Raw genomic sequence first — 18,226 nt, forward strand, 5'->3', positions numbered from 1 at the left:
TGGATGGACAGAGTAAAGGGGGCAGATGGAGGGAGGAAATGGATTGGGGCCGGGGAGGAGAGGGGCAGGCGGTGTCACTGAGAGCAGCTCAGGGTCATAGAAGTGGCCCGTTATTTTGGTCTTTTCCTTCACTTGTGTGCCAGGCTGGGGAACAGAGGCCGTGGGGAAGCCGAAAGGAATCCAGGCAAGAGGGATGAGAGAGATCCAAGGGATGGCACTCAGACCTTCCGAGTGAGGCCTGCCTAATGGGCTCGGGCTGGCCGGCCTATAGAGGAGAAAGGCAAAAGGTGGCTCGATGCCAGGCTTCCAGCAAGTCAAGGACATTCCTGGGGAAGATGCTGACCAGCTTTCCAGACCCCCCAGGTTACTGAGCGAGAGGAGTGGAGGTTACATTTCCCCAGAGAAGTCACAGTAGGACCAAAGGGTGGTTATCAGGGTGGCACAAGGCCGGACCCAGCTACTCCGTCTGAGGAGCTCAGTGTCATTTCCCTGCCCGGAGTCGGGGGGCTGTGCCTCGGAGCCCTAGGCACCCCGCCCCACCTCCCCCCGCGGCGATCCCATTCTGTGCTAACACATCGGCGGCGTTACCAGGCATCCGAAGGAGTGCCTTGTTCAAAACGAATATTTCCCATCGTCTCCAACTCAGTCAGCAGAAATGGCACCGAGAAACTGTAGCTTTCTTTCTTCCTCTTGACTTCGACCCGATAAATACTTTCGATTCTATTAAAGAAAGTAGGAGTAAGTTACTCGGAACGAATCGATCAAATCCAGGTGCTGTCTGATTTAATCCGGGCAATTTAGAAAATTAAGTATTTTTAAATGTGGCTTTGTAGAGCCAAAGGGCCTAAAGCACAATCCTGCCTCATACGGGGCTCTCAGTCTGAGAGGGGAGGAGACCAGGCATTTTAGTTTCATTTTTCAGATGAGAAAACTGCGGTCCAGGGAGGGTAAGTAACTTTTTCAAAGTCACATAGCAGTCCAGAGGCAGAACTGGCACTAGAATCTGGATTTCCCTGTCCTGGACTCTTTCTTTTTTCTTGGAAAAAGAGAAAATCGGCCTTTTCCTGGGTTGAATGAACTTGTAAGACTTATTTTTGCTGTTAAAACTGGGAAAAGACTCTAAACCTGTTCTCATGCCCTCTTACACTGTGAGCCCCATGTGGGATAGGATCTATGTCCAATCTGATTATTTGGTATCTACTGTGCTTGGTACCTAGTAGACACAATCAATATTAAGAAAAGAGAAAAGAGAAAATACAATAAACCAAATGAAATATATTCTCCCGGTCTGTGAATTTTAGATCTCCTAACTTACATGCTGTAGCAACTTAATGCACAACCAGTCCACTTTTCCCCATGGCATCCTTGATTATAATACACGAAAGAGCCCACAAAATCCTTGCCTCATTTTTAGATCTTTGGCTCGGTCTTTGGCTCGGAGTGGTCTATCACAGTTCCGAAATGAAAGACAGTTCTACACTGCCCGAGGTCTGTGCAGGTTACCCAGAACATCAGTGACCCACAGGTGCGGCTTCCATGTTTCATCAGCCAGTCCCGGCTTCCTCCCTCCCCTCCTCTTAGTTTACCTGATCAGACCTTAAACTTATCCCCCTCAAAGGCTTAGTAAAGTGCTCTGCACAGAATAAGGGCTCAGTAAATACTACTGATTGGTACTTTTGGCCTGACTTCCACCCAAGACCAGGGAAAGAGAGAGAAAGAAAGAGAGAAAGACAGCATGGTGTAGTGCATGGGACTGGGAATCAGAATATCCTGGGTTCTAATCCCAGATCCACCACTTGTCTGCTGTAAGACCTCGGGCAAGTCACTTACCCTCTCTGGACCTCAGTTACCTCATCTGTAAAATGGGGTTTGAAACTGTGAGCTCCATGTGGGACAGGGATTGGGTCCAACCCAATTCGCTTGTATCCACCTCAGCGCTTAGTACAGTGTCTGGCACTTAGTAAGCACTTGAGAGATACCATAATGAAATTAAAATTAAATTAGAAGAATAGCTGGACATTGATCTCAGATCGACTGAAAAGTGTCTCTGGAAACTTGCCTGTGCTCCTTTCAATCTGCCAGGATAGGGATTGGGCACCTTCCAGGCACTGTTTTTTTAATCTTCCAGGAGCCACGCCTGATGGGAGGCAGTTAGGAGCCTGGGGCCCAAGGCAGACTGGGAGTGGTGGGAGGCAGGAGGAGCCTGGGGCCTGGAGCATACTGGGAGTAGTGGGTTACAGTGAGGACCCTGGGATCTGGAGCAGACTGGAAGTAATGGGCAGCAAGATGTAATGCTAGGCTCACCTGATAGCAGGGTTGAGAAGAGGTCAAGTTGAGGCCGGCTGCTGCCATCCGGAAGGGAGGTGGGGGGCGTGAGCCCAGAACTCTCTACAGCATTTCTCTCCTCCCACCCCAGTTCCCTACACCAGGGAGGGGAACGGAAAAGACAGTAGGGTCCCAGGGTCCCCTTCGTGGCTAGGCACCAGAACTTCCAAATCCCCTCCTGCTCGCCACATAGTCCGTTGGCCTTATACCCCGTCTCTCTCCATTTCCCCACGTACTCGTCTAGCTTTTCACTCCAGAATGTCAATCTTTCCTTCAGATGTTGAAGTTTTTCACAGAATTTGTGTTCAAGACCGGTTTCTTCAGGGGCAGCTTCGCTCTTTGGATCCTTTGACTTCCCAGGTTCATCTTTGTGATGACTGGGCAGCTTCCCTGCCTCCTGCAGCTCGGGCATTTCCTGCTCCAGCTGTCCCCGAAGTGAAACGGGAAAAACAGATGGATACAGGTGGACGTCAGGAGTGGCACAGTTAGTTGAAGAGTCTCCCATGTGGAAATCCAGTTAAGTGATGGGTCAAACACATACTTGATTGGCTACAAAGGGATGTAGTTACTGTGGGCAGGGTCTGGGGTGGCAAACAATGTGGCCTAGTGGAGAGAGCACGGGCCTGGGAGTCAGAAGGACCTGGGTTCTAATCTCGGCTCCTCCCCTTGTCTGCTGTGACCTTGTGCAAGTCATTTCATTTCTTCATGCCTGTTACCTCATCTGTAAAATGGGGATTAAGACTGTGAGCCCCATATGGGACATGGACTGTGTCCAACCTGATTACTTTGTATTTACAGTGCCTGGCACATAATAAGCAATAACCAAATACCATGAAAAACAAGCCACAAAACATGGTGACCATGAGGGCTGCCAACCTTTTGCTCTTCCACAGAACAGCTCTTCAGTGTGCTTAAAAAAAAAAAGGGATGAGAGATAGAGAGGTGCGGGTGTTGGTGTGGGTGGGTGGTCGGGTGGGTGTGTTTGACCCCCATCTGCCAGCAATACCCCTGCCAGGCCGGTGACCCTCCAATTAACCAGACTGCCTCTCTCAGGAAATTGGGAGAGTTGGCACAGCAAAGCTGCATGGCCCAAGGACTTGGATGCATCCCCCCTCTTCCCTCCCACACCCCAAGAAGCCTAAATAGGAAATTGAGTCAATTGTTGGTGAAGCCTGGAGGTGCTAAATGCATCCTATACGGAGTCACACATGGGCTAAGTAAACGAATGTGAGTTTAAGAAGGTACATATGCTTCTGTCCAGGGGACTCCGAGCCTTTAATTCAGAGGAAAACGGGAAACTAACTTGGGTTATCTTTGGTGTGCGCCGCTTTGGTATTGTACACCCTGTGGAAAGAGCACGGGTCTGGGAGTTAGAGGATCTGTGTTCTGATCCCGGCTCTGCCACACGCCTGCTGTATGACCTAGAGCCCGTCGCTTAACTTCTCTGTGCCTCAGTGATCTCTGTAAAATGGGGATTCAATCTTATCCCCTCCTACTTAGACTGTGAGTCCCACGTGGGTCAGGGACTGTGTCTAACCTGATTAACATACCTATCCGAGTGTTTAAAACAGTGCCTGGCACATAATAAGCACTTAACAAGTAGCATTATATAAATGTGCATCCGGGCTCGTCTCCGAGAGAGTCTGTTTCGTATTTAATCCCCTTCAATCTTACTGAATACTCTTTAACCTTCCGAAGTCTCGGTCAATGAACCCTTAACTTTGTCAGTGGTGAAGAACATTTCACTCGCTGTACCTATTGGAAGAGGCCCAGATCCTAAAATCTGTTATTACCCGTTAATGGAAATAACAAGGGAAATTGTTTTCCTGGCCACCGGAAAATATGTTACGAGCACAGCTTGCTGGCTTTCAGTGAAAATACAGCAGCAATAATTGCTTTTAATAGAGTTTACTTATTCAAGTAAGTGATGAGTCTGGGGAATTTTCTGCCCAACAATCTTATATTTACTGTCTGGTTTACAGGGCTCTATTTTAGGAATATACCTCAATTTACCCCACATACCTCTGGGCACTGAAGAGAGATTCAGGGCAGTGGACATTAAATCTGAAAGCTGGCTGGTCTCTGGGGGCTCTCAGCCCCAGCACAAAACTGCTTTCAACCCAAAATAGGCAGATAACTCTTAAAATGGCATTAATGCAAGTTTGAGTAACTCTCCCAAAAGGGACCTCCTGGAAAATTTTAAAATACAAAACTTACATTTCTGATACTGAAGGTGAATAATTTTATTTGGTCTTCAGGCAATTTTTGTAATTTGTGTTTTCGTTCTTTCAGTTTCTCAAGTTCCTCGTGCAGGTGCCTGTAAATGGTTTTCACACGCATGTTGTAATACATGATTTTCTTCAAGGCCATAGTCTGGTAGAAGGGAAAAGCAAAAAATGAGGAAAAAATAGCAAATGCTAGGCAAGCTCTAAGAGACAAATTCAACCTTAAATTGTGGCTTGAAATAGGACACTTCATAGTAGGTATTTGGACTGTAAAATCCTAATCAATCAGTGGCATTTACTGAACACTTACTGTGTACAGACCATTGTACTAAGTGCTTAGGGGGCAGGTGCTAGATCTCTCGAGTGATTTTATAGCCCAGATCGCAATGCCATGGATACTTAAATGTCCTCGAGTTTAGATCATAATAAAGCGATCAGTGTTACACTCAGTTTTCCCAGAGCATGTGCTTTTATTGTGCATTTTGGATAAGATGTGAAAGTTGAATCGGAGAACATTCTTTGGACAACATGAGCCGATCCAGATCCAGTGCTTAGTACAGGGCTCTTCACACAGTAAACACTCAATAAATACCACTGATTGATCCAGAACAGTGTCATGGTCAGACGAAACAGTCTCATGCACACGTGCCAAGTAGAACACCAAAATGTGCTTGAAATAGGCATTGTTCAGTTTACTCCTTGCTTTGAACAATTGCATCCTTGGAGCAGTTATCCTAACCTCCAATCACCTTGCGAAAATTATTCCAGTTGCCATGTTACTAGATTTCGACGGATCTGGTTTCATCCACCAGTAAAACAGAAATGTCCCTCAACTGATCCTCTCTGCTTCCGCTCAGATATGCCATCTTGGGCTCCCACCCTCAGTTTATTTATTGTTTTAATGGAATTTGCTACGTGCCAGGCGCTTTACTAAATGAAAGGGCACTGTACTATAGCACTGGATTCAGTTCCGAGGTAAATCTTGTCCAGAGGGATTCGGAGGCAAGGCTAGCTGAAGGAGCTAGGAGAGGGTAGGCTTCCCCTTGGGAATGGCTTTCTGGGGTGTTGGACCGCCCCCCCTAAGTATCGGTTGAAGCCCAAGAACAGCTTGGTTGAGGTTGGGTCCGGCAGGGGTGGCCTGGCAGGGGTGGTTTCCTTCCCTGGAGCTGACTCTCCGGCAGAAATTCTACTGTGGGGTACCATGATGGCCGGGGGGCCACTGCCAGAATGAGGCTGAGGCGCTGCTGGCCAACGCTGGCCAAGTTGAAGATGCTCTCGCTCAGAGTTTGTTCCTCTTCTTCCGTCCTGGGCAGGAACCACAGGATGCAAAACACACACACACCATCTGGTGTGTCGTTTCCCCCCCTACACACACACGCCGCTCGGTCCCTGCAAATGGGGCCTGCTTGGGGCAGTGAACGGAAAAGCCACAGACCCTTAATGGAAATGGATTTTCGTGGGCTCCCATCAGCCGCGGCAGCCACCACACACTCCCGAAGAGGCTCTCGGTTTTCCTTCGCTTCCCCCTTTTAACCTCAGAGTCAGATTTCGGGTTTTCTTTCTTGAGGTTGGTGTTGGCTCCCAGCCGGGATCTCTGGTCCGTCGATTTAATCAGAGGAGCTGCAGCTCTCCGTTTACTTTGGAAAGTTAAACTCGGGGAAAGGAAGAAGCAGCGTGAAAGCCAACACACACTGGCTGCCCGGCTGATCCCACCTTTAAATCGTTCATTCATTCGATGGTATTTATTGAGCGCGTACTGTAGAGCACTGTACTAAGCACTTGGGAGAGTACAACAGAACAATAAATGGACACATTCCCTGCCTCTTTGAAAGGGATGCCGGACAAGAGGACTGACACCTTTTGCCCTGTAGAAGGCTGAGACTGGAGGCTGGGAAGGGGAGATCCTATTGTCCTTTCCCAAGCATTTAGTACAGTGCTCTGCACATAGTAAGCACTCAACAAATACACTTGACTAATGGACTGATTGATTAAGTTCTCATCACTGGGGAAAAAGGAAAGCTGCTCATCCACCCTATACCCCAAATTTGCACTGATGGGCACTTAATTCTGCACAGCCATCTTATGTCCCGTATTTGCATTTCAATCAATCGTATTTATCAAGTGCTTACTGTGTGCAGAGCGCTGTACTGAGCACTAGGGAGAATACAGTGTCCCAATAAAACAGCACATTCTTTGCCCACAATGAGCTTGCATTCTAAAGGGGAAGACAGACATGAATAGAAATAAATAAATGACGGAAGTGCTGTGGGGCTGGGAGGGGGGATGAATAAAGAGAGCAGGTCAGGGTGACGCAGAAGGGAGTGGGAGAAAAGGAGGAGAGGGCTTAGTGAAAGTTCAGTTAGGCTTTGAAGGCGGGGAGGGTAATTATCCGTCGGATATGAAGAGGGCGGGCATTCCAGACCAGAGGCAGGACGTGGGCGAAAGGCCCACGGCGAGGTCGAGGTCCAGCGAATAGGTTGGCATTAGAAGAGCGAAGTGTACGGGCACCGTGTCCCATATTCGCACTGAGGGGCACTTACATCTGCCATCTCTTTGATGGGCTTCTGAGAGACATCGATCGTGTCAAGTCTCTCAAGTTTAGGCATGTGATACAGGATGTGGGTAGCATAATTCCACAGCAGACACACTGGGTTAGCCTTATACAGTGGATCGTTGAGGCCCAAATCCACCAAGTGAGGAAGTCTGACCAAGTTAGTGAGGTCCTGGAAAAGAGGAAAATTCAGAATCACCGTTACAGCTCGGTGGCCCTTTCTCCAGGCTTCAGTGGACGTTTAAGCTAATGAACTGGTCCCACTGCCTGAGAAAGAATAAGACAACTATGGGCCTAAATCCAAAGAAGCCAAAGTCACTCACCTAAACATCAATCCATCAATCAGTGGTATTTACTGAGCACTTACTGAGTGTAGAGCACTGTATTAACCGCACGGGAGAGCACACCAGAGCCGGCAGACATCATCCCTGCCCACAAGGAGCTCACAATCTTTTCTATTGAATAAATGCATTTCATACAAAATTGCTTTCCCAAATTTGCATTCCCAAAATTTCTGGGAAAATCAGCCAGCCACTGTTTAATTCATTATCCAATGAAAAGCCTTTTGGAATTTGCTCCAACACAAGGAAAAATAAATATAGTCAAGTGTAATGCATACTCTGATTTCAGGGCATTAAGATTCCTCTTTGCAGTGAATTCATTCATTTTAATGATTTTAATTTTCTTTTGGATAAGAATCAAATCAGATTTTCTCCACATGTAACTCCCCGCAGAGTACACTAGGCATTTGTTTTTCAAGTAATTTGACTCTTTCAATCTACTAGGATAATATTTTGTTCAGTCAAAAGGTTCTCAACCAATGGATTCTGGCTGCCATTTCCAAGAACAAGTCGGCTGCAGTCCTCCGCGTGGCTTTCACGCAGAATCCCACCAGGCTGACCTTCCGGTTTCACCGAAACGGGCCACGAGGCCTCACTACCCAGCCCCTTTTCAAGTACAAAGGAAAAGAGATGCTCAGACATACCTTGAGGGAACATATTTCGTTACCAGAAAGGTTGAGTCTTTCGATTTTTTCATTGGGGTCAAAGCACTGCCCTTGAAATAGTAACGATAAAAATAATGATGGAATTTGTTAAGTGCTTACTATGTGCCAAGCACCATTTTAAGCGCCGGGGTAGATTCAAACAAATCAGATTGGATACAGTCCCTGTCCCACGTGAGTCTCCCAGTCTTAATCCCCATTGTACAGATGAGGTAACTGAGGCCCAGAGAAGTGAAGTAATAATAATAATAATAATAATAATGATGTTGGTATTTGTTAAGCGCTTACTATGTGCAGAGCACTGTTCTAAGTGCTGAGGGAGATACAGGGTCATCAGGTTGTCCCACTTGAGGCTCACAGTCTTAATCCCCATTTGACAGATGAGGTAACTGAGGCCCAGAGAAGTGAAGTGACTTGCCCACAGTCACACAGCTAAGTGGCAGAGTCAGGATTCAAACCCATGACCTCTGACTCCCAAGCCCATGCTCTTGAAGTGACTTGCCCAAGGTCACACAACAGACAAGTGGCAGAGCCAGTATTAGAAGCCCAGTCCTCCGACTCCCAAACCCGTGCTCTTGCCACTAGGCCAAGCTGCTTCCCGAAGTAGGAATCACCAACTCAGAAACAATTTCGGCATTGATGGGAGCCCTGGGAAGGGGTTCCCGCCGGTAGCAAAGATGGATCCGCGTCAGAAACACCTGGTCAGGTGGGCCCGTTGGCCCCTTAGTCGGACCAAGTCCAGCCCGTGGTTTCCCCACTCACCCACCCACCACCCCAGGTGGGTCAAAGCAAACTAGCCAGGAGGGTCCAGGTTCAAGGGCCTCTGCGCACCCGCTGTGGCCTGCACCCGTTCCCCTCCTCCACTGCTGATCTCCCTCTCTCCCTTGCTCTTTCCCCTGACCGGGTCAGGGGGCACGGCATGGCCACCGGGCCGCCGTGACTCGTGGGTGGTTGGTCTACATACGTGCCATTGGCTTCTGGGCGCACAGTACTGAGCGACACCCGGGCACCTCGTGCCTGAGGTGGAAACGCCCTTGGGCCTGGCCCGGCCTCCCTTCCATACCCACAACCAGGGTACCCCATAAACGGGGATGCAAACAGCAGCCCGCCCCCATGCCTGCAGACACGTTGCTTCATGGCACTTCAAAGGTCCGAGAAGGAAAAAATGCATTCCCATCCCTACTCTTCCAGTCCTCCCCCGCCTGACCACCCCTTCCCGCCGCACCAGCGACCGGATGTTCCCTTTGCCCTAGCCAGGCCCCCCCGGGTCCCTCCCAGCTTCCAAACCGAACACCACCTACCAATGCTGCTTATACAATTCCCAGCCAGGTTGACGTCTTTTAAGCTCTTCAGCATCTGCAGCCCCTGTAAGGTTTGGGCAAAATACAACCTAGATGAAGTCAAGCCTTTAAAAATCTACTTTTAGGTCTAAACTTTTCACTGCATAACGATTCTGTCAGAACACAAATATGAAAGTCATAAAACCATGCGGGGCGCACCTTGACGTTCTTGGCAATTGATGAGAAAACATTTAGCAACCAAAAAAACATGTAGTTTCTGTCAGAGTCCGATTTGAAGCCGACTTCTGGCCCACAGGCCCGGCCCCAAAGCATGTTCTCCTCTGGCCAGGGAAAGCTTGGACTTTTCTCAGCAGGCCCTCTCCAACCCATCTGTTCCAGTTTAAAACTCCCCCCACTTCTAGCACTAGGAGCTCTTACCTCAACTTCTTTAATCTGATTGTTGTTCAGCCAAACCACCTCCAGCTTGGTCAGTGTGTCCAGATTTTCTATTTTGCTGATCTTATTGTAATATAAGTACAGTTTTTCCAGATTGTTACAATTTTGGAGACCTTCAATTTTCTGCAGCGAAGGAGATGGACTGCGATTAGCTTTCGTGATATTTCAGGAGCGCCGGTCCTCTCCGCGGTCCACTCCGTCGGTCTGAAACGGTCTGTGTCCAAGGCGCGAGGGCCCGGAGACGAGCCAGTGACGACCGAGAGAGCAGCTAACATTGGCGCTACTGACGGCCAGCGAGGCGGTGGGGTCAGGAGGTCACCTACGCTCTTGGGGGGAAATCCAAGATGGTGCCGCTACAGGTGGGCACCTCACTGCTTCACAGGGCACCCAGCCCCAGTCCCCTCCTTTCTGGCATTCTGACCGACTGCTCCTGTTGCAGCTGAATGGGCCTCTCCTCCCTCGAGAGAGAAGCAGTGTGTTCTAACGGTTAGAGCTCAGGCCTGCTAGTCAGAAGGACCGGGCGCTCCCCTTCCTCCCCCCCCCCCGCCCCCGAAGTAATCCTCTGTAAAAGACATGCCTAAATTCTCAGTCCACCCAAAAGGCAAGTCTTGGGAGTAAAGAAGGAAGAGCTTAGTACAGTGCTCTGCACATAGTAAGCGCTCAATAAATACTATTGAAAGAGCGAATCAAAGTGGAGAGGAAAATGATTTTCAGGGCTAGTTACACTCTTTAAAGTCCTTCAACAAGGGAAAAGCCACCTTCACGAATGATATGGATTTTACCAGAGTTCATCTCATTTAAGCACTTACTCATCTGTATCTCTCTCCTTCCCTAGAATGTAAACCTCTTGAGGGCAGGGAGAGTGGCTTCTAACTCTATCTCACTCTCCCAACTGATTAGTTCAGTGTTGTGCACCTGTTAGGCACTCCGTGACCGTTACTGATCGATTCAGGGGGTTACATCAGTATACATTCAGAAAGTCCTACAGCACTTAGTCACGTGTCTTTAGATTTCATCGCTTCTCCCGCGAGAGAGCCTTGAGAGCAGGCTTCATGTCTATTAGTGTTTTTAAACTTTCCCGAATGCTTAGTCCAGCTCCCTATCCTAATTATTAAAAAATAAAAAATCATAGGCCAGTTTACTCTTAAACTAGGTAACCAAAATGGCACCCTTTAGGTAAGAATACGTTTCCGGGTTAAACTCACCAGGATAAGGCACTCGGCCAGCCACAGCTCTTTCAAAAATAGACAAAACTCCAGTCCTGAAATCTTCCGAATTTCTTGCCCAACCACAGTGAGGCTTGTTAAATTTGGAAACAGTGACAGCCCTACGATGCGAGGGTACCCTGAAAAAAACATCTCCAGTTTGGAAATTTCAGAGCCTTTTTGCTCAATCTTCTCATAGGACAAACCATTGCAGGAGCACTGTTAAAAACAGAGAAACCCTAGTTATTTCTGTACGCATATGACTGTTGATGATTCAAAAACATGACTCCAATCTTCACACATTATTAATTCCTTGCTCCCAAGGGACAATGCGGCGATTCAATGACTACATGGATTGTTTTGCCCCGATCTCCTCGGCCAGACTCATTGCTTTAGTTCCTGCCGATCTGTGACGTGTCCGGAAAAACAAGAGAAATTGGTTCGACGCATTGTTGTGATATTATTCAGTCAGTCCACGCACTTCCAGTATTTCTTTTCCTTCAACCTCCACCTCCTTCCGCCGTCTTGACCCGGGGCAGGGGTTTTCTAACGAGGGGTAACAGGCCCCTACAGCATCCATATACTTTTGGATCCCACATAATTTCAATCAGTGGAATTACTGAACGCTTGCTGTGTGTAGAGCACTGTATTAAACACTTGGGAGAGCACAATACAGCAGAGTTGGTAGACTCATTCCCTGCATTCCACTCTGTCATGTTTTATAACTGAAGCTTCCACATCCAATCCCCTTGGGTCTCCAAAACCTCGTACTTACACCTGGATAAAAGTCGACTCTCTGAATTAGGAGGGAGAGGAGATTGAAAAGAGATGAAGAAAATAACTAACTTCAGGGGTGGTTTTTGACTTTAGGTAAATGGAGCTGTAATATTACTTCACCTTTGGCAGTCAAACTAACTAGTTAGTTTCTACAGTAATGCAACTACCAGAGAAATGATCATATGAACTAAATATCATTGCCAACATTTCTGGAACAGTCGGTTCCAAAATGTCGCCAGGGGAGGGCAGGGTTTCTGGACAACCCTGACAATCAATCAATCCATCCTATTTATTGAATGCTTACTGTGTGCAGAGCACTGTTCTCAGCGTTTCGGAGAGCACAACGCAACGACATAACAGACACATTCCCTGCCCACGACGAGGTTACGGTCAATCAAGAGAGCACTGGTCAGCAGGTATCAAGAGAGCATTGGTCAGCAAGTTCATGCCCCTCTCTTGGTAGACCCGAATGGGACTCGTCAGGGCCCACGTGGGTCAGGCTAAGTCCCAGAACATAGTAACCGGAAAGCTCCGCCTCCTTCTCCAACTGTGGAATCCAGTAGCCTTCATGGGGGCGAGTCGGTAGGGATGGCAGAAGAGGAGAAGGGGGGAAAGACAGGAAAAAAGAACAGGAGGCATTAACTTCTTTCCTTGGGCAGTGAGTGTCCAAGGTAGAGTGTGGATTTGGAAGGCTCAGGCATAGGAAGGTAAACAGCTGGAGGCATGAGATAAAGATCAGAAACTCCGAAGGCCACCGGGGAATCAAGTAAAGCCTTTGTGAGATCATTTTGGGCAGGGAACGTGGCTGCTAATTCTGTTGCATCATACTCTCCCAAGTGCCAAGTACAGTGCTGAGCACAGAGTAAGCGTTAAATAAATACCATTGGTCGATTGATTGATGACAATTCCTTTGTCCCAAGCACCTCTGCATTCCAGATATCCCATCCCATACGAAATGTTTTGGTGATTTTTTTTCTCCCAGAACTTTGGGACGATAGAAGACTTACCAGTTCTTTAATGATTTCTTCTTGGTTAACAGTCCTGCTTTCGGTCATCTTCTGAGCTACTGAAAATATCTGTCATAGAAAAGTTGGGAAAAATGAAAAACAGATTAAGGATGAGCAAGTACTAGCGAAATGCAACTTCTATTTCCCTAGCTTTATTCTGTTTACCCACAAGGAGATTTTATTTCCAAATGAAAGGGAGCAGAGAATTTACAAACGAGAAAACATCCACTGAAATGTGATGGAACGGGAAGCGTCTTGATAACAGACCTCTAGAAGCTAGGATTTGTTATTTGAACATATGCTGTAGCTTTGGTTTGTTATTCATATTTTTCATGGTTTGCAAAACACGATGGAAAATTTTATGCAGGGAGAGCCCCAGGATCCTTTTTGAATTTGTGATTAGCTGACATTTGCAGACAATAAGTTCACGATGGGCTTTTTAGGGGGAAAGGTTAGACGTGTGTGACTCTAGAAATGTTTAGATAAATTCAGGGATGACCAGTCCATATTGAATATTCTTGGATGACCACTATTGGCTAGAATCATGGATGACCAATCAATATCAGATTGATTCTTAAAAGACCAGTCCACTCTATTGAATAGAATCATGGATGGCCAGTTCATATTGGCTAGATTCTCAGATGACCAGCCCATGTTGGATCAGCCTGTATTCGATCGGTCCATATTGGAACTCTAACCCTGAATTTGGGGGCCAAGGAGGACATCACCACCCTGGCATTCCAGCATCTTTCGGTGCCTTTCGGAGGCAGAATACTTGAATGAATGAATGAACCATCGGTCTCACCCGGTTGGGTGGCTGTTCTGCTTTAGCAACCTCGTTGTGGGCAAGGACTGTCTCTGCTCTATTGTCGTGTTGCACTACCCCAAGCACTTAGTTAACTCCAGTTATCGTCTCATCTCCCTCCTACCATTACTCTGCAAACTCCTTGAGCGAGTTGTCTACGGCCGTCTCAAATTTCTCCCCTCCAATTCTCTCCTCGGCCCCCTCCAATCCGGCTTCCGTCCCCTTCATCCCACAGAAACCGCCCTCTCAGAGGTCACCAGTGATCTCCTTCTTGCCAAATCCAAAGGCCTCTACTCCATCCTAATCCTCCTCTCAGTTGCGTTTGCCTCTGTGGACCACCCCCTTGTCCCGGAAATGTTATCCAACCTTGGCTTCACTGACTCTGACCTCTCCTGGTTCTCTTCTTCCTTCGCAGGCCCCTCCTCTGCCTCCCACCCCCTAACTGTGGGGGTTCCCTTAAGGTTCAGTTCTGGGTCCCCTTCTATTCTCCACCTACACCCACTCCCTTGGAGAATTCATTTTCTCCCTCGGCTTCAACTATCCCCTCTATGCGGATGATACCCAAATCTATATCTCCAGCCCCGATCTCTCCCTCTCTCCAGGTTCGCATCTTCTCCTGCCTTCAGGACATCTCTACTTGGATGTCCTCCGGCTGCGTCTGTTTACTGTTCTGTGTACTCTCCCAAGTCCTTAGTACAGTGCTCTGCACACAGTAAGCGCTCAATAAATAGGATTGAATGAATGAACTTAGTACACTGCCCTGCACGCCATAATTGCTCAATAAATTCGATTGATTGATTGAGCAAAATGCTGTTTAGTTCTGTAAATGAGGTAAAAACTGGGTGCCTACTTTGTGCAAAACTCTGTGTTAGGCATCCGCCCCGGTCAGACCTGTGATTGGTGCCTAGTGTGTTCAGAACTCTGTACCGGGCGCTTGACAACAGACAGTAGAAGGAAATACTAGTAGAAGACAGAAGTAGAGTACCTGCCCTCAAAAGTTGACAATCTAGTGGGGAGTTAGCAGTCCCAGAAATTCAATATTATTTTGGGAACTCCCCCCCCCCAATTATTTTCATGACCACCACCTGAGATTGTCACTGGCTCCGAAGGAACTACCAAGGGGCAGCTGATTCCAATTCCCCAGACTGTGTCTTCCTTCCCTCCAGAGAAGCAGCGTGGCTTAGAGGAAAGGGCCCGGGCTTGGGAGTCAGAGGACGTGGGTTCCAATCCCCACTCCCCCACTTGTCTGCTGTGTGACCGAGGGCAGGTCGTTTCACTTCTCTGTGCCTCGGTTACCTCATCTGGAAGATGGGGATTAAAACTGTGAACCCCACGTGGGGCAACCTGATTACCCTGTAGCCACCACAGTGCTTGGCACGTAGGAAGCGCTTAACAAATACCATCGTCATCATCATAGAGAAGCAGCGTGGCTCAGTGGAAAGAGCCCAGTCTTGGGAGTCCGAGGTCGTGGGTTCGAATCCCGGCTCTGCCACTTGTCAGCTGTGTGACTGTGGGCGAGTCACTTCATTTCTCTGGGCCTCAGTGCCCTCTTCTGTCAAATGGGGATGAAGACTGTGAGCCCCACGTGGGACAACCTGATGACCCTGGATCTCCCCCAGCGCTTAGAACAGTGCTCTGCACATAGTAAGCGCTTAACAAACACCAACGCTATCATCATGATTCTTATTATTGGTCCTCCTCCCCTCCCTTCCCCGGGTGGACAGTGTGGCGCTCCGGCCAGCGGGGGATACTCACCTTGGCCCAGCGAGGGGGAGCGGAACCCCCCGAAATCCCGGCCCCAAACGGCCGTCCAAGCTCGCCACCCTCCCCGGCAATCGGGTCCCGGTGAACGCATCCTCTTCCCCGGTTGCCTAGGCAACCCTCCCTCCGCCGGCGGAAAAACGGAGCTGGGGAAATTATCAGCCAATCCAGAGAGCGCCCGCCCGGTCACGTGCCGCCCGCCGCCCGGCGCCGGCCAATCAGCGCGGGCAGGGGCCAGTCCGCCCGACACCCGAGCCTCGCTGGGTCCGCTTCTGCCGCCGACCTGCTCAGGGACGCCACCGACTCCCATCTTCGCCCACTCCCTTCTAATAATAATAATAATAAATGATAATTGTGGCACTTGTTAAGCACTCGCTAGGTGCTAAGCGCTGCGGTGCGTACAACTTCATCTGGTGGGACCCAGGCCCCGTCCCACGTGGGGCTCACACTCTCATCCCCGTTTTAGAAGATGAGAGAACCGAAGCAGAGAGGAAGTGAAGCGACTCGCCCAAGGTCACCCAGCAGACATGTGGCCGAGTGGGATTAGAACCCAGGGCCTTCTGACTCCCGGGCCCGTGTTCTAGCCCCTAAGCCACGCTGCTTCTGCATCGCCCTGGCACTTGGATTTGGAAAAATAAAAAATGATTAAACAGCAAATGGACTCCGACTTCCCCCGATGAGTAGGTGCTTTCCCTTACCGCCGCCCATTGTTCCAATCAATCAATCAATCGTATTTATCGAGCACTTACTGTGTGCAGAGCACTGGACTAAGTACTTGGGAGAGAACAACATAATACAACAGACGCATTCCCCGCCGACAATGAACTTACTGTCTGAGGGGGAGTGCTAAACACTGTATTAAGCACTGGGGTAGAAACACGATGATCAAATCCCACCAGGGAGGGAGAACAGGTACCGAATTTCCCATTTCGCAGATGCTGTAATAATAATGTTGGTATTTGTTAAGCGCTGCCTATGTGCAGAGCACTGTTCCAAGCGCTGGGGTAGACATAGGGGAATCAGGTCGTCCCGCGTGGGGCTCACAGTCTTAATCCCCATTTTACAGATGAGGGAACTGAGGCACAGAGAAGTGAAGTGACTTGCCCACGGTCACACAGCCGACGAGTGGCAGAGCTGGGATTCGAACTCATGAGCTGTATCCACCCCAGCCCTTAGTACAGAGCCTGGCACATAGTAAGCACTTAACAAATACCACAGTTATTATTATTATCATCATTATTATCATTGGATAAGGGAACTGATGCACAGAGAAGTTAAGTGACTTGCCCAGAGGCACACAACAGGCTTATTTTTCATCTCCCCCTCTAGACTATAAGCTCCTTCCGAGCAGGGATCATGTGTACCAACTCTCATTCATTCAATAGCATTTACTGAGCGCTTACTATGTGCAGAGCACTGTACTAAGCACTTGGAATGTACAAAGCAGCAACAGATAGAGACAGTCCCTGCCCATGGACAGGCTTACAGTCTAATGGGGGAAGACAGACAGACTAAAACAAAAGCAATAAATAGAATCAAGGGGATGAACATCTCATTAACAAAATAAATAGGGTAATAAAAAATATATGTTCTCCTATATACTCTCCTATACAACCCTCCTATATTGTACTTTCAAGCGCTTAGTACAGTGTTGCGCACGCAGTAGCAATTTGGATGGAGTGGAACGGGTGAATTTTAGCGATGTCATGAAGGTTGAACTGACAGGATTTGGTAACAGACTATGTGGGTTGAATGAGAGAGGTGAATCGATGATAGCACAAATATTCCGGGTTTGGGAGACAGGGAGAATAATAATAACAATAATAATAATTGTGGTTTTTCTTAAGCGCTTACAGCGGGCCAGGCACTGTACTAAGCGCTGAGGTGGATACAAGCAAATCAGGTTGGACACAGTCCCTGGCCCACGTTATTATGGTATTTGTTAAGCGCTTATGATGTTCCAAGCACTGTACTAAGCCCAGAGAAGTGAAATGAGTTGCCCAAGGTCACACAGCAGACAAGTGGTGTAGGCAGAATTAGAACCCACAACCTTCTGACTCCCAGGCCTGTGCTCAACCCACTGTGCCATGCTGCTTCCTCCTCAAAAACAGGAGCCGGGCCTTCTTCCTTTTCAAATTTCCCCTAGCACCTCTTCCTTCGGATACGGAGAGTATCTTGGCTGTCTTAGAGAATTACCTCCTCTCCTTTAAGGCTTATAGTTCGAATAAGAAGCACACAGCCCCTCGGCCCAATAAAGCAAATAAACTGAAATGGTGGTGTTTGTCAGAAAGCCTTCATGTCTGTCTGCGTACTGCATCCACGTGGTGAGTATACCACGAAGGTTTGAGAAAAACAATATGAAGATGGAAATCTGAAGAAGAACTTTGTGCTCTTCCATGGGTCTGCTCCATCGATCGTACTTTCCCAAGCGCTCAGTACAATGTCGCGCCCCTTCCGGCTCCACCACTTGTTTGCTGTGTGACTGGACAAGTCACTTTACTTCCCCGCGCCTCCGTTACGTCCTCTGTAAAATGGGGATTGAGGCTGTGAGCCCCACGAGGGACGGGGACTTTGTCCAACCCGATTAGTACGAGGCCTGGCAGACGGTAAGCGCTTAACAAATACCAGAATTATTATTATTATGGGTCACGGATCCATACACGCGAGTGCTTGATTTTAATGAGCGTGTGCTTTCTCTTTTGAGCCGAGCTGCCCTTTCCGTTTTGCCCTAGCTGCCGTGAGGATCTGACTTTAATGTGATCTCGGGGCCTACAGCTAAGGGCTTTTTGTATGGTGAAAGGATTTTTATGGGTTTTGTTTCGAGACGGCCT

At 48.3% G+C, this 18,226-nt stretch overlaps 1 protein-coding gene across 5 annotated transcripts in view; it reads right to left on the reverse strand.

Moving 5' to 3' along the window:
- LRRC9 (leucine rich repeat containing 9) overlaps window positions 1-15,503 on the reverse strand; it is a 51,573-nt gene extending 36,070 nt beyond the window's left edge. For 3 of the 5 annotated variants that reach the window (XM_029079312.2, XM_029079311.2, XM_029079310.2), the window contains exons 1-10: window positions 15,390-15,503; window positions 12,830-12,898; window positions 11,046-11,264; window positions 9,823-9,963; window positions 9,406-9,469; window positions 8,087-8,157; window positions 7,091-7,273; window positions 4,543-4,698; window positions 2,562-2,749; window positions 589-720 (exon numbers count right to left, since the gene is read on the reverse strand). In XM_029079312.2, the coding sequence (XP_028935145.1) occupies window positions 589-720; window positions 2,562-2,749; window positions 4,543-4,698; window positions 7,091-7,273; window positions 8,087-8,157; window positions 9,406-9,469; window positions 9,823-9,963; window positions 11,046-11,264; window positions 12,830-12,877 (1,202 nt within the window). In that variant the 5' untranslated portion in view covers window positions 12,878-12,898; window positions 15,390-15,503. Of the gene's footprint in view, window positions 1-588; window positions 721-2,561; window positions 2,750-4,542; window positions 4,699-5,985; window positions 6,307-7,090; window positions 7,274-8,086; window positions 8,158-9,405; window positions 9,470-9,822; window positions 9,964-10,163; window positions 10,299-11,045; window positions 11,265-12,829; window positions 12,899-15,389 lie in introns of those variants that run through there. The other 2 variants (XM_039914091.1, XM_029079313.2) reach the window with 2 other exon arrangements.
- Window positions 15,504-18,226: the final 2,723 nt, after the last annotated feature.

Source organism: Ornithorhynchus anatinus, chromosome 14, assembly GCF_004115215.2.
Source record: "Ornithorhynchus anatinus isolate Pmale09 chromosome 14, mOrnAna1.pri.v4, whole genome shotgun sequence".
NCBI classification, from domain to species: Eukaryota; Metazoa; Chordata; class Mammalia; order Monotremata; family Ornithorhynchidae; genus Ornithorhynchus; species Ornithorhynchus anatinus.